The 14,184-nt window shown below is 38.3% G+C and overlaps 1 protein-coding gene across 5 annotated transcripts in view; it reads left to right on the top strand.

The window, feature by feature from the left end:
* Zfyve9 (zinc finger FYVE-type containing 9) overlaps positions 1–14,184 on the top strand; it is a 147,038-nt gene that overhangs the window by 37,454 nt on the left and 95,400 nt on the right. For 3 of the 5 annotated variants that reach the window (XM_013348544.2, XM_005353554.2, XM_026781976.1), the window contains exons 2-3: positions 8,515–8,617; positions 12,630–12,735. In XM_013348544.2, the coding sequence (XP_013203998.1) occupies positions 12,666–12,735 (70 nt within the window). In that variant the 5' untranslated portion in view covers positions 8,515–8,617; positions 12,630–12,665. Of the gene's footprint in view, positions 1–8,514; positions 8,618–8,866; positions 8,983–9,626; positions 9,745–12,629; positions 12,736–14,184 lie in introns of those variants that run through there. The other 2 variants (XM_005353553.2, XM_026781977.1) reach the window with 2 other exon arrangements.

The following is a 14,184-nucleotide window of genomic DNA, read 5'->3' as shown; positions in this document are numbered from 1 at the left end:
GAACAATTCCTTAAATGTCTTTTGGCCATTTGAGATTCTTCTATTAAGAATTCTCTGTTTAGCTCTATACCCCATTTTTAAAATTGGATTGTTTTGTATTTTGATGTTAGTTTCTTGAGTTCTTTATATATTTTGGAAATCAGCCCTCTGTCAGATGTGTTGGTGAAGAGCTTTTCCCATTCTGTAGATTGGTTTGTCTTATTTATTGTGTCCTTTGACTTACGGAGGCTTTTCAGTTTCAGGAAGTCCCATTTATTGATTGTTGCTCTCAGTGTCTGTGTCTGTGTACTGGTGTTATATTTATGAAGTGGTCTCCTGTGTTAAAGTGATGGGGCCAAGCAACAATGGGCTGAAATATCTCAATAAATCTTTCTTCTTTATAAATTGATTATATTCAGATACTTTGCTATAGTAGCAAAATATTAACTAACTTGTGACCCTTTTCATTTATGTTATCAAGTTTGTGGACATAGGGGTTGTCAATTGTATTAATTTTTGTGAGTTCTTTTGTTTTTTATTTAAATAACATTTTTCAGTAGTATTCCTTTTTATGTTTTTAATTTCTAGAGGATCTGTAGTGGTATCCCTTCTTTCATTTCTGGTATTAGAAATTTATATCTTCTCTTCCTTCTTAATTAGCCTGGCTGGAGACCTTTTTATTTTTTTATTTTATTTATTTATTTTGGTTTTTTGAGACAGGGTTTCTCTGTAGCCCTGGCTGTCCTGGGACTCTGTACACCAGGCTGGCCTTGAACTCACAGAGATTTTCTGAAAGTGTGTGCCACCCTTGCCTGTCCTGGAGACCCTTTAAAAATGTAATTGTGTTTTGTATACAAGTGTGTGTGTGTGTGTGTGTGTGTGTGTGTGTGTGTGGCATACTATGGCACACATGATCTCAAACTTACTATGTACTTCAGAAGTCAGAGGACAGCTGTCAGGATTCAGTTGTCTCACAATCCAGGGGGTTGAATTCTGGTTGTCAGATCTATGTGCAAGTGTCTCTACCCACTGAGTCATCTCTGACCAAATTGCTGACTTTTGATTGGTGCATTTATACAACCAGATTTGATTATTAATGTTATTTCTATCACTTACAATGAATAAACTTGTAGAGAGAGTACAGATTTCTCTGTTGGTTAGATCTTACAATCAGCACTCTAAATACTCTATCCCTCTTTCTCATTTGTATGATTTTTCAGGAGAAGTTGGATATAATACTTGCTTTGCTTTTCTGTAAGATGTTTCCTCCCCTTGTCTGTGGCTTCTTTTTGCATTTTTTCTTTTTCTTTTTAAACTTTATTCATTACTCTTTGTATGTGTGCATGCGGTGTATGTGAGTCCAGGGCACGCACACATGATGCACATGTGGAGGACTGGACAATTCTCAGAAGTTGGTTTTCTGCTTCACTTATGGGCTCCAAGGATTAAACTCAGTTCTCCTACCTGGAGCCATCTCACCCTCTCTTTGCTTTGTTTATTTTCAGACAGAATATCTTGTAGCCCAGACTGATCTCAAACTGACTATGTTCTTCAGATTGGCCTTGAACTCCAGATCCTTACACCTCTGTCTCTCAGCAATACCATGCCTGGCTTGCATTTTTTTTCTTTATCTTTGAATTTCTGTAATTTGAATATGACATGTATACACACACACACTTCTGCTGCTATTGCTCCTCTTTTATGTGGCTCAGTGTTCTCTGAATGTCCTGGACTTGTGGACTTAATATCTGATATTAATTAGACGAAATTCTGTCATTTTAAAGCAAATCTTTTTCCTTTTAAGTAATTCCTTCTTGTGTTTTAATTTTTTTTCCCCCTCAGGTTTCTGCTAAGAAATTCTCACGTTTAGAAGAGTCTTTGCTCAGCCACGTCTTCTCTTAATAAGTCTATCAGAGACAGATTTTATTTCTGATACAGTATTTGTGATTTCTAGCATTTCTTTTGTTTTTAATCTTATTTTACTTTTTACATTTTTCATGTAGTCTATTTTGATCACGTCTTTTCCCTTTACCAGCTCCTCCTTGATTCCCCCACCTCCCAACTTCATGTTCTGTCTTTCTCTTAAACAAACAAACAGACAAAAAAACAAAACAATCCCCCCAACACACACAAAAAATCACATGGAGCCCACTTTGTACACTCCTGAGCATGAGTCCTGCCCTAGAGTGTGGTTGGTATTCCAGTGTCACTTCATTGAAGAACACCGATTTTCACTCTTTCAGCAGATATCAACCGCAAGTAGCTTTCTGGTTAGGAGTGGTACCCACTTCCTCTTCCCATGCTGGGATTCTGTCTGGGTTGAACCTGTGCAGGTCTTGTACATGCTCAGTCTCTGTGAGTTCCTGTGTAGCGGCCCTGTCTGTCTGGAGAACACTGTTGCCCTGGAGTCACATTCATTCCCACGGCCTCTTCTGTGTAGATCCCTGAGCCTTGGGGCAGGGATGATAAAGGTGTCCCTTTCGTCTCTCTGCACATTGTCCAGTCGTGAGTCTCCGTGTTAATCACCATCTACTGCAACAGGCTTCTCTGAGGAGGGTTTGGTGATACACTGATATGGGTCTCCACTGAGTGTGGCCTTTTGGGTCTTTCTTCAGTTTTAGGGGTTCTTTTTGGGCTGTGTGTGTATACACACATGTGGGTATTCACAAGTATGTATGCATATGGAAGCTTAGAGGTCAACCTTGAGTGTCATTCCTCGGGGGCCAGCTACCTTGTTTGTTTGTTTATTTTGAGACAGCGTCTCACTCTATAGCTCTGGCTCTCCCGAAACCCATTATGTAGACACTTAACTTGAACTTACAGAGACTCACCTGCCTCTGCCTCTTGAGTGCTGTGATTAAAGATGTACAGCACAACCCCAGTTTGGTTTTTGTTTGTTTTGTTTTAAGATTTATTTATATATTATATGTATATGGATGCTTTGTCTGAGTGTACTGCACACCAGTAAAAGGGCGTTGGATTCCATAATAGATAGTTGTGAGCTGCCGTGTAAGTGCTGGAATTAAATTCAATACCTCAGGAAAGGCAGCCAGTGTCCTTCACTGCTGAGCCATCTCTCTAGCCCCACCTTATTTTTTGAGGTAGTGTGCTTCACTGGCCTGGAATTCACCAAGTAGGCTAAACTGACTCACTGGCAAGCTTTATCTGTCTGTTTCTGCCTCCAGCACTGGAGTTACAAGTGTGTGTCACCACACCTGGCTTCTTCACGTGTCTTCTGGGAATTGAACTCAAGTCCTCATACTTGTATGGCAAGCACTTTACTGACTGAGACATCTTTCTAGTACATTCTCTGAATTACTCTCTTTTTTCTTGCCTTGCTTATCTGTTCTTATACTTTGTTTTGCCTATTATAGGTCTTATATTAATCATAGAAGTTTTATATTACTGATCTGAAAATTCCAGTATTTCTGCCACATTTAGTCTGTTTTTTTGTGATTGCTCTATCTCTTTAAATTGTGTTTGGTTTGGTTTTTACCTTTTAGTATGCCTTGTAGTCTTTTCTTGGTAGCAGGATATGATGTACTAGTTAAAAGAAACAATAAAAATAGACCTTTAGTAATATGATAAAGTTGGTAAGGAAGGGAAACATTTTGTTGTGCCTTGATGAAGTCACAATCTGAACATGCCTTTTCCTCTGACCGCTTAACTTTACAAGTGCTAGTTAGTATTTTTTCCTCTGTTTCCAGGGGACAAAATGGGTAAAGTGCTTTAGAGTTGGGTATTTGCTTTGTTTTGCCTCAGGCAGTTAGGCTCTGATATAACTCTAGCAGGCTGTGTTTTAGTAAACGAATTTCTCCCAGGGACAGACTGGCTTATTTCAAAATTGTTCTTTTATCCCTTTCCCTGACAGAAGCTCTATGGGATTTTTCTATGATACTGACTGTAATTCTTACAGTTTGAGCTCTTGGAGGTAAAACTCCTCTAAGAATGTGGAGCTGTCCTTTGATGTGGAGTTTTTGACTCTTCAGAGGTATTCACACTAATCCTCTAGCAATTCATCAGTTACAGCCCAAATTTCCCTGCTCCAGCATTTACCCCTTGCAATGTTTTCTGCTTATGAGTTTCTGTTCATGTAATTTCTGATTGTCTATATTCACCTGACTTTCTCCAAGTTTGGGAGCAATCATTCTGCTTGTGATCTCACTTCTTTTTATGACTCTAAAAAGAGTTGTTGAATTTTCATCCTGATTAGCATTTTAATCTGCTGTTAGGACTGCTGTAGGTCTAGCTTCTCATATGTTTAGCTTTCTATGTGCTGGGAACTGGCTCTCTACAGTCTTTCTAGATATGGGTAGCCCTGGTTAGCCTGGATTCTGCTGTATAAACCAGGCTGGTCTGGAACTTGCAACAGTCTTCACTTGTCTCTGTTTCTTAGTGCTGGAATTACAGATTGTGTGCCACTATGTCAGGACATAGTTCCCCCCATATGCTCTTTATTCTTTGATTCTCTGTGTACACAATTTATAGATTATAAATTCATCACTGTCAACTAGTAAGACACACTTCTCTCCCTGAGTTTCTCCTATTGTCTTCTTAAGGCCATAGAGCATCAGAGTAAGTGACAGATTTTAAATTTTTAAGTGTGCTGTTAAAGTTGAAGCTATGGTTTTAATGTTTCATTTTAATTATACTATTAAAGTATATTTGTTAACACTTTTTGGGATTTAAGGTAACCCACTGGAACTAATGGGAAAGGGGGCATGGAATTTCTACAAGGATGCTGCTGTCTTGAAGATTTGGAGGTGCCAATTCTAGCTGTGTCTTCCAGGTTAGGGTAGAGAGTCAGTGGAGAATCTTTATAATTAATTCATGTTAGATCAGGAGCTCACACATTGCTAATAGGTTCGATGGATGGACTTTACTTGATCATGCTGTTTATCTTAGAATAAAAATGTATAGACTGGAGTAGTTGTCTAGCATGTGCAAGACCCTGTGTTTAATCTCCTGGGTGGGTCAGTGGAGGGTGGGGAGAATATGTTTATGGGGCAGAGACAGGCAATTACGAAAGGATGCTATGTAAAAATTCAAGGTGTGGAATTGAGCTAGTGAGCTGATAATTATTGTTCAGTCATGAACAATTAATCTATTTATGACTTTGCGCTAGGATTCTCTAGAGAAACAGAGCCAGTAAAGAGAATAAGTCTATCAGCAGATTGTAGACATGGAGCTTCATAATTTGTGAGCCAAGGGCTTACTAAAAATCTCATGATGCTAGTGTGTATATATATTGTGTGAAGGGCAAGATGGTTTATTGAGCTCAATGGAAGTGCTAATTTTTTTTAAAGCGTTCTCACAGATTAAGAAACAATCTTTAATCAGATGCCTCAGCATCCATTGGTTCAGGCAAATTTCCATGTAAAATTAACCACCCCCAGGATGTTATATGTATCAGTGGTTTCTGACTCTGTGTTATACATATGTTAATTTATTTAAATGGTATAGGGTTGTTTTACTATAGACATGAGAATTAAACATGCTTTTTCTTTTAATACTGTTCTCAAATCGGTGGCTGAACTAGGGATTTTATTGTCTGTATGTATTTGATACACCTGTTATAAGCCACATTTTCCAATATTTGTTAGACTCTTCTGTCTTTGCTCAGTATGTGCTAGTTGAAGGCAACCACCTTATTCTCCATGGCTCTTAACTGAGAATCTGATGGTTGTGAGTGCTGCCAGATTGATAACTTGGAAATTGAAGCCCTGTGAGACTCTGGGCAGCAACAATGTCAGCTTTCCAGATCCTAGTCCCTTCATGTATTCTAACCTTGATCTATAGGAATAAATCTCTTCTCAGAGATTATCTCATTTTTCCCTGGTACTGTGATTAAAACTGGTGATATCCAAAAAGGTGTCTTTTAGGACTAAATTTAACCTTTTCAGAAAATTGAACAATAAGGTTACCTTTTTGTTTTTTCTGTTTTGTTGGTCTGGCTTGAATTTAAGACTAAGAATTCTGATTGGTTATTAATTGTATAAATGGCCAATCCACTGGTTGGTTTAATGGTCCAAAATCACACTGTCTTTCTGTCCTACATAGTTCATATAAATTACCAGCAGAGCCATCTTCTTCAGGTCTTTTTTGCTAAATAACAATTTACTAAATAATAGCTCGCATCTATTGAGCATCTTGTATAAAGTCTCTGTGAGGCACTTTCATGTAAAGTTCCTTTCACCAGGTAAAACTCTTCATTGTTAAGAATACACCACAGACTGAGGTTTCCATACATAGTGTATAAGCTGTTTCACCTTTGAGGGCTTGGCCTTGAAAGTTACATGGTTTCCCTACATTAAGGTCTGTCAGTTGAGGTCATCACAAAGGCCTGTCCAGGTGTAGAGGAAGGAGACAGACTGCAGCTATCTTGGAAGACAGCCACAGTCACATTAAAAATCACATGGGCTGGTGTGTGGTGCACACACACACCTGTAATCTGAGTGCTTGAGAGACAAGCTTCATGGCCAGTGGTGGGCTGCTTAACAAGTTCTAGGCCGCCTTAGACAATATAGCAGCACTGTTTGAAAACGTACTCACATGGCGGGGGGTAGGTGTTCTTGAAGACAGCAAAACCCTTGACCAGAGAGCTTCATTCTGTCTTCTCTTTGGTGCCTAGAAATGGAGTTTTTAGACTTTTTCTTTCTAAGTACATAATTTTCATATTAGATAATGTGACATCTATAATGTCAGGAAATTTCTTCTGACACCTCACTTTACATTTAATATGGTGTTTGCTAAATGATCTCTAAAAATCTTACCTGTTCTGAAAATACCATGATTATACTTTCTTAGTTTGTTTTTATTTGTTCCAGCTGTCAGTCTTGTACAAGATGAAATTAGGCCCCTAAAAAGCTCACAGGTCTGGAGCGAGAGTTGAACAGTTAAGAGTGCTTGCTGCCTTTCCCAGAGGACCCAAGTTCAACCTCCGGAAATGAAACTCCAGCACCAGGGAATCTACCTTCTTCTGGCCTTGGTGGTGCTAGCTCTCTATATGCGTATCATGTACATGCATGCATACATACCTAAAGTAGAATAAATCTTTAAGAAAATTTAAAATTAACATCCCTTAGAAGTTATAGAGGCATGTAAGTTGGACTACTCTAACTCCATGGGTATTGTTATATTCTTTAAGAGAAAGGAAATCACATTTGAGGCAGTTTTTCTTTAACATACTATAACAGTGAAGTTTAATTTATTGTACTAATGGATGCACTGTTTTTAGGCAGAAGGGACATCTGGGGTATGGAGACACTTCATCTGGAGGGAAAGCAGTTGTTTGGCAATAAAAACTTCAGTGGAAAACTTCTTTTTTAAAATTTAGTTTTATTTTATGTTCATTGGTCTTTGTGCCTGCATGTATGTCTGTGTGAGGGTGCCAGATCCTCTGGAACTGGAGTTATAGACAGGTGTGAGTTGCCATGTGGATGTTGGTGGGAATTGAACCTCGGAGCAGCCAGTGCTCTTAACTGCTGAGCTTTCTTTTCCTGGGGGTTCTGAGTTCATCTTCTAGCACTCACATGGTGGCTCACAACCTTCTATTATGGGACCTGGTGCTCTCTGCAGCAGGAAACCTTTAAATCAGTTTAATAATTCTCTGTGCAGTCAAGCTGGTGGTGTACACCTTTAATCCTAGCACTCTGGAGAAAGAGGCAGGTGGATCTCTGAGTTCAAGGTCAGTTCAAGGTCTGAATTTCAGACTGGCCAGAGCTCTGTAGTGAGACCTGTTGGAGGGAGGCCAACTTGTTCATCCCGGCCTCCTGGCTAGCTTAGCCCCGAAATAACCACACAGAAACTGTATTAATTAAATCACTGTTTGGCCCATTAGCTCTAGTTTCTTATTGGCTAACTCTTATATTAATTTAACCCATTTCTATTAATCTATGTATTAACATGTGGCAGTGGCTTATTGGGTAAAATTCCCAGCATCTGTCTCTGGCAGATCCATGGCATCTCTCTGACTCTGCTTTCTTCCTCCTAGAATTCAGTTCTGTCTTCTCTGCCTACCTAAGTTCTTCCCTATCAGGCCAAAACAGTTTCTTTATTCATTAACCAATACAAACAACACAGAAAGGGGCTCCCACGTCAGAGACCTTGTCTTGGAAAAAAAAATTCTGTGTGTACACAATAGGGAAAAATCATATTTGAGGACATTCTTGTGAGGTAGCAGTTTTCTTAACTTTGGAGTTCTGAAGGGCCTGTTGTTGAATAAAGTATCTTTATGACTCCACCATTAAAGTCATTGGAAAGGAGCTGCCTGCTGTTGTTTTGTTATGTGTAATCTCCCAAAATGAGTATGCAAAGAAGTTCTTTACTCTTCTCTGACACTTAAATTTTTGACTTCTTCAATAAAATGTTTGTTCGGTTGCCTTCCATGCTAAGCAGGTCTTTGAATCTGAAGATGTAATTTTAATTTGTTGTTGAGACCTGCTACTTTTATTTGTCTGGCTATAGTAGATTTATATAATGAAAATTAGAGCTTATTGTTTTAGCAAGTGTAATAAGCACTCTGGTTTTTTGTAGGATCAAAGAGGACATTCTGGTTCAGAAGACTGGCTAGTGGCACAGCAGGCATCATGAGCAAGCACAGAGAAGGCTGCTCTTTATCATGTTCATAAGGAGAAAGGTATGGAAACCATTGTCTTATCTCTCTATGATACTAAACTAGAGAAGGACTACATCTGTGACTGCAAGGTTGATGGACACATGCTGAGTGCTTCATTACTGATGTCTCATATTCAATCAACAGTACAGCTTTTCAAACGATTTTACTTTAATTCAGAGTAAGACATTCATTAGTTTGAGACAATCTGTGTAGCCCGATTCTCTATGTAATTCAAGCTCGTGTTCAAACTTGTGAGCCTCCTACTTCTTTTTCCTTAGCACTGGAATTAGAGGCTTCATCCAGAAGAAGGTGTTGTATTCCCTGGAGCAGGCAATCGGGAGCCACCTGACATGTGTGCTAGGAACCGGGAGTCCTCTGTAAAGGCAGTATGCACTCTTAGCTGCTGAACCATCTCTCTAGCTCTGGGTTTTGTTTTTTTTTTCCTTTTTTTTTCTGGAGGGGGCGGTGGTTAATAACTAATAAAGTATGTTAGAACACTAATTTCTCGACTAGTGCTGGCTCCTTCCTTTTAGAAACAACTTCCTGTTAAACTGATCATAGAAAGCTAGTTTTAGCATAAAAAAGAACATGGATTGAACAATGGCATTAGGAAAGAATAGTGGCATATCTGTCTCTGTTTCTTAGTCATTATGCAAGAGCAAAATTCAATTAGAAAATTTTGGGGGTACAGAATCAAAAATATAGATATAATTGCATCATTTGATTTTATATTTGTAGATTAGTTGTGAGAGCAGTAATTTCAAGTAGACAGAAAAGTATTATAATCTTATAGAGTCTTTGAGTTTTCCTAACTGGAAGTTGTAGATTTTTTTTTCTGCCCCCAAATTACTTAAAATTATTTAAGATCTGTAGAATGGCAGGAGGTCATGGTAGTGAGGCTGGTTTCAGAAATGGATCATGCCCTTCACCAGTAGAATGCTGTATTTTTGAGTTCTCTGTTTTTTTTTTCCACATGAATTGTGAGGAAAGTCATGGATGTTCAATATGAAATTGAGCTCTTTCTTTTCAGTTGAGGATGGCGCAGAGGCACTTGGTAATAATTTTTCTTGACCAGAATGTCTGCATCCGAAGTTGGCAAGCTATTTCTTGTCCTTCTGCACTTCATGTGGCAAGATCCTATCCTTCAGGTACCGCCTCTGTAGGAAGTTTTTACCATTGTAGCAAAGGGTGTCCCAGTCCACCAGACTCCTTTCCTGCTTCTCTGAAGGAGCTGCAGCTGAAGTATGAGTGCCCCCGCCCCCAATCCTTCCTGTAGCTCAGTGTGGCCGTGACTCAGCTCACAGAAGGAATGCAAGCAGAGATAATGTGTGCTGCTCAGGTCTGTCTTCTGTAGATTGTGCCCACTCAGCCTAGATATGCTGTCCCCCAGGTCAGTGCTTGTCGTGGTATAAACCTCCAAGAAGATGTCCTTCTTGAGCTGTTTATTTGTCCAAGCTCTGTTAACAAGTTGTTTAGCTCACCAGACTTCACTCCCTACCCCCCACCCCAGTTTTTCAAGACAGGTTTCTGTGTGTAAAGCCTTGGGAATATATTTGGAATGTTCTTAGTAATAATATAGTCTACCCTGAATAATGCACCCTCACCTTACACTAACTCAGATCCATCTCTTCTTTGGCTTCATATAAGCACCTGGTGCATATATCAATTAGTACCAGTCACAGTATTTTATGCTTCAAGTTAGCTCATTTATCTCCCCTGTGAGACCTTGGGCTGCTTTAGGTTAGTATTTAGCTCACTAGGTAATTTGTTACTATAGTTTAGTGACTAGGACAATAGTTGGTGCCTAGTACATACCCAGTAATATTTGATGTCTAAATTTACACATGTTCACTGTGGCACAGAAAGTGCCAAGGAAGGAGACATAAAAGCAGCAGTCAGATTGGTGCTATAAGTGGGACTACAATGCTGATATTCTGCAGGATTTCTAAAGACTCTGGTTAGTAAAGACTCTAGAGGTAAAAAGACAAAATCCTCATATAGAAAAATCCAAAGAATTGTATTTCTCTATGAAATATATATAGAAGCTATATTATGTTAGTATATTTTACAGAGAAATATACATATATGAATTTAGTGTGTTACTATTTTGTGTAAAATGAGCATTTTATCAGAAAGCAAGTAAAGAATCTTGTCATAAATTCTAACTTATGCAATAAGAGACTACTAATCTCCAAGTCTTCAGGGAACCGCAGCTGTTTCTTTGAAAATGAAACCAGGGTCTCAAGGTTTGAAGGCCTAAAACATTTCCTAGAGACAGCAAGGATAAGGCACCATAACGAAGGTAGGGGATAAAAGGTTTGTAAATATACTAACAAACTTACATTTATTGTATATCTACTGTGTATTAGGCAGAATAGTTAAGCCCTAATTATTAATCCTAACATCAAAACCTTATTTAGCCAATAGTAAACAACTCATCACAAATGATAAATCACCAGGTGTTACCTCTTTAGTGTGCTGGGGAGATGGCTCTGTGGGTGAAGTGCTTGCTGTGCAAAAACCAGGATCAGTTCAAATACCCAGAATCCACATAAGGCCAGGTGTGGTAGTAAACAATATGATCCCAGTTCTACTGTTAGTGGGAAGCCAGAGACAAGAAAATCCCTAGAAGCTCCCGGGTCAACCAGCTTTGTGTGCACAGAAGAAAAGCAGCAGGTACTCTGCCTCAAGCAAGGTGGGAGTCAAAGACCAGCATCCAAGGTTGTCCTCTGACCTCCATATGTGTGCCATGCCATTTGCACATCTGTACTCACACACACACAGACACACATACATGTGCACACACAAACCGCCACACATGGACACACAAAGATGGAAAAGTGATTGAGGAAAATACCCTGTGTCAAGTGGTGTATGTCTGCCACATGAACATGCACATTCACATGAACCTTTACCTGTACACACACGGACGGACACACACATGGACACATACCAAGAGATAAGTTAATTTAAAGGCATAATCAAGGGTATTTTTCCCTTGGAACATCTCCCTGTCTTAGGAGCTTTCTCCCACTTTTCATTAGTAAATCTAAATTTGATCTGCTCAAAAAAGGGATAATCAGTAAGCCTGGTATGGCTCATAACGTAATCCCAGCTCCTAAGAGTCTGGGTCAACCTGGCCTCCAATGTAGGTTTTGACTCTATAAAATCTTAAATAGCAATAAAGGAATAACAAGTAGCATTTTTTTAACTCCGACTATGGTGTTACTTGGCATTCTGTTAAGTCATTGAAATCTTGTGTGTGTGTGTGTGTGTGTGTGTGTGTGTGTGTGTGTGTGTGTGTGTGTGTGTATACATACACTTTTAGGTCAAATAACAGTAAGGGAAGTTTTAAAATTCTATTTAAAAATGAGAGATTTAAAAAGATTCATCAGTCATTATTAAAATGAAAACAAATATCCCTTACCTACACTTGAACTTTCTCTGTTTCACAAAAGCCATGAACTCCCTTCTGTAGTGGAAATGTAGCTTTATCCTAATTAAAATGACCCTTCCCAGCACCTGGACTTTCTCTTTTGAAGTATAAGCTATGAAATCTACCTTCTATGTTTATAATAATTCTGCATTTGTCCCTTAGTATCTATGAAGGAGTGGCCCCAGGACCATTGCAGATTCCAGAATCTATGGAGTATTTATATGTAACTTGCTAGCCTATCCTGTATACTGTAAATCATTGCTGCCTTACTGAGATAAAGTGCAACAGAAATTGCTGTTAAACTGTTTTACTTAGAGAAAAATGACTAGAACAGTGTTTGTGTATGTTCAGTACATGGGCAGTTTTTTCTGATTATTTCTTGTCCATCGTTGGTTAATCTATAGACATAGAACTTACGGATATAGTGGCTGACTGCATTTTGATAACTGTTAGCTCATAGGTGTCTAGACTTGAAGATCTTAGGTTATTTATTGTTGTCCAAATGGATTCGTTGGTGATTTCATCCTTGTATACCTAGGATCTATAAATTATATTTTAATAATTCAAAGTATAACTCAATTTTCTTTTCCTCTTTAGGTCTAGACAAGTCTCTTCAGCAGCGTCTCCTCACTGATGGAGAATTACTTTCAAGCCGAAGCTTACAACCTGGACAAGGTATTGGATGAATTTGAACAAAATGAAGGTGAGAATTTACATCGGTAAATCTATTTGAATTTATGATATAGAGAATGTGAGAATAAGGGTATGCAGTTCTTAAAACAAATCGGGGTTGGAAAAATGACTCAGCAGTTAAGAGCACTGGCTGCTCTTGCAGAGGACGCAGGTTAAATTCCCAGCACCCATGTTGTGGCTCACAACTGTCTGTAAGTCCAGTCCCAGGGGATCTGATGCCCTCCTTTGACCTCCACAGGGACTAGGCACACAAGTGGTACACAGAGATATAGGTAGGCAAAACACCCATACACATAAAATAGAATGAAATAAATCTTAAAAAATAATTTACACAAGTCTTATGATATAATGACAATAATACATAGTATATTTTAGAGAGGAAATTAATATTTCTTACCATTATATGCCAGACACTTACATATTTTAAACTTAATGTTTAAGATAGTTCCATGAAGGTATTTTCTCATTTCCTGTTAATTTTATTTCCTTATTTAAAGAGAAAATGTGTAGTAAATGGCCAACTCTGTAATCTTAGCATTTGGGAACCAGAGGTAGATGGATCATCACAAATTTAAGATTAGCCTGATTCATAAAGTGAGGTATTAATCTTAATGCTATATAAACCAAATGTTTTTATTCTTTATTTATTACTTTTGTGTATTTATTACCTACTACCACTTGACACTGTGAAAAATAGGCCTTGCACTGATGAAATGGTTCTGCCTTCAGAAATGATTCAGTAGGTGAAAGAGAAGGTAAATAAGCTATTGCATTGCAGTAAAGACTTTAATACGGTCTATGGTGCAAGGTGTTACAATTATAGCTGAATAATTTCAACACCATGGTTATCATTTACTGAAGACAGAAAGAAGAAAAGGCACTAAGTGCATTCATTTTTATTTCTTTAACCCATTTAGAGATACAAAAATAGCACTATAATCTGAGAGAATAACTGTCATAGTTATGGTTTGTTACAAAGGAAACAAATGTTAGATGAAATTATGCTTTTTGATATACTAGAAATTGATATAATAGTTAAATACCATTTTTCCAAATCTCCTTATAAATATAAATTTAATTAGTAACATTATTGCTAGCAGAATTTCACATGTTGTAGCAAACTTTTAAAAACCTCATGAGAAAATGTAAATATATACAAATTATACTGGGCATGGTGGCACATGGCTTTAATGCCAGCACTTGGGAGGCAGAGGCAGATGAATCTTTGTGAGTTTGAGGCCAGCCTGATCTGTATAAAGAGTTCCAGGACTGTGTCTCAAAACGACAATTAAAGAGACTAGTCTAATAAACGTAAGTGCATCATAACCCATGGACAGCAGTGATTAGTACCCTGTCATTTTTGTTTAGTTTATACTTTTTTCTGTATCTCTATTTCATTTTTTAATGTTCTTGAAGGTTTTTTGGTGTGCGAATGTGTGTATGTGTGTGTGTGTGTGTG

The sequence above is a fragment of the Microtus ochrogaster genome, chromosome 10 (assembly GCF_000317375.1).
Source record: "Microtus ochrogaster isolate Prairie Vole_2 chromosome 10, MicOch1.0, whole genome shotgun sequence".
NCBI classification, from domain to species: Eukaryota; Metazoa; Chordata; class Mammalia; order Rodentia; family Cricetidae; genus Microtus; species Microtus ochrogaster.
The sequence above is the reverse complement of the archived record's forward strand: the minus strand, read 5'-3'. Positions and strand labels throughout refer to the sequence as shown.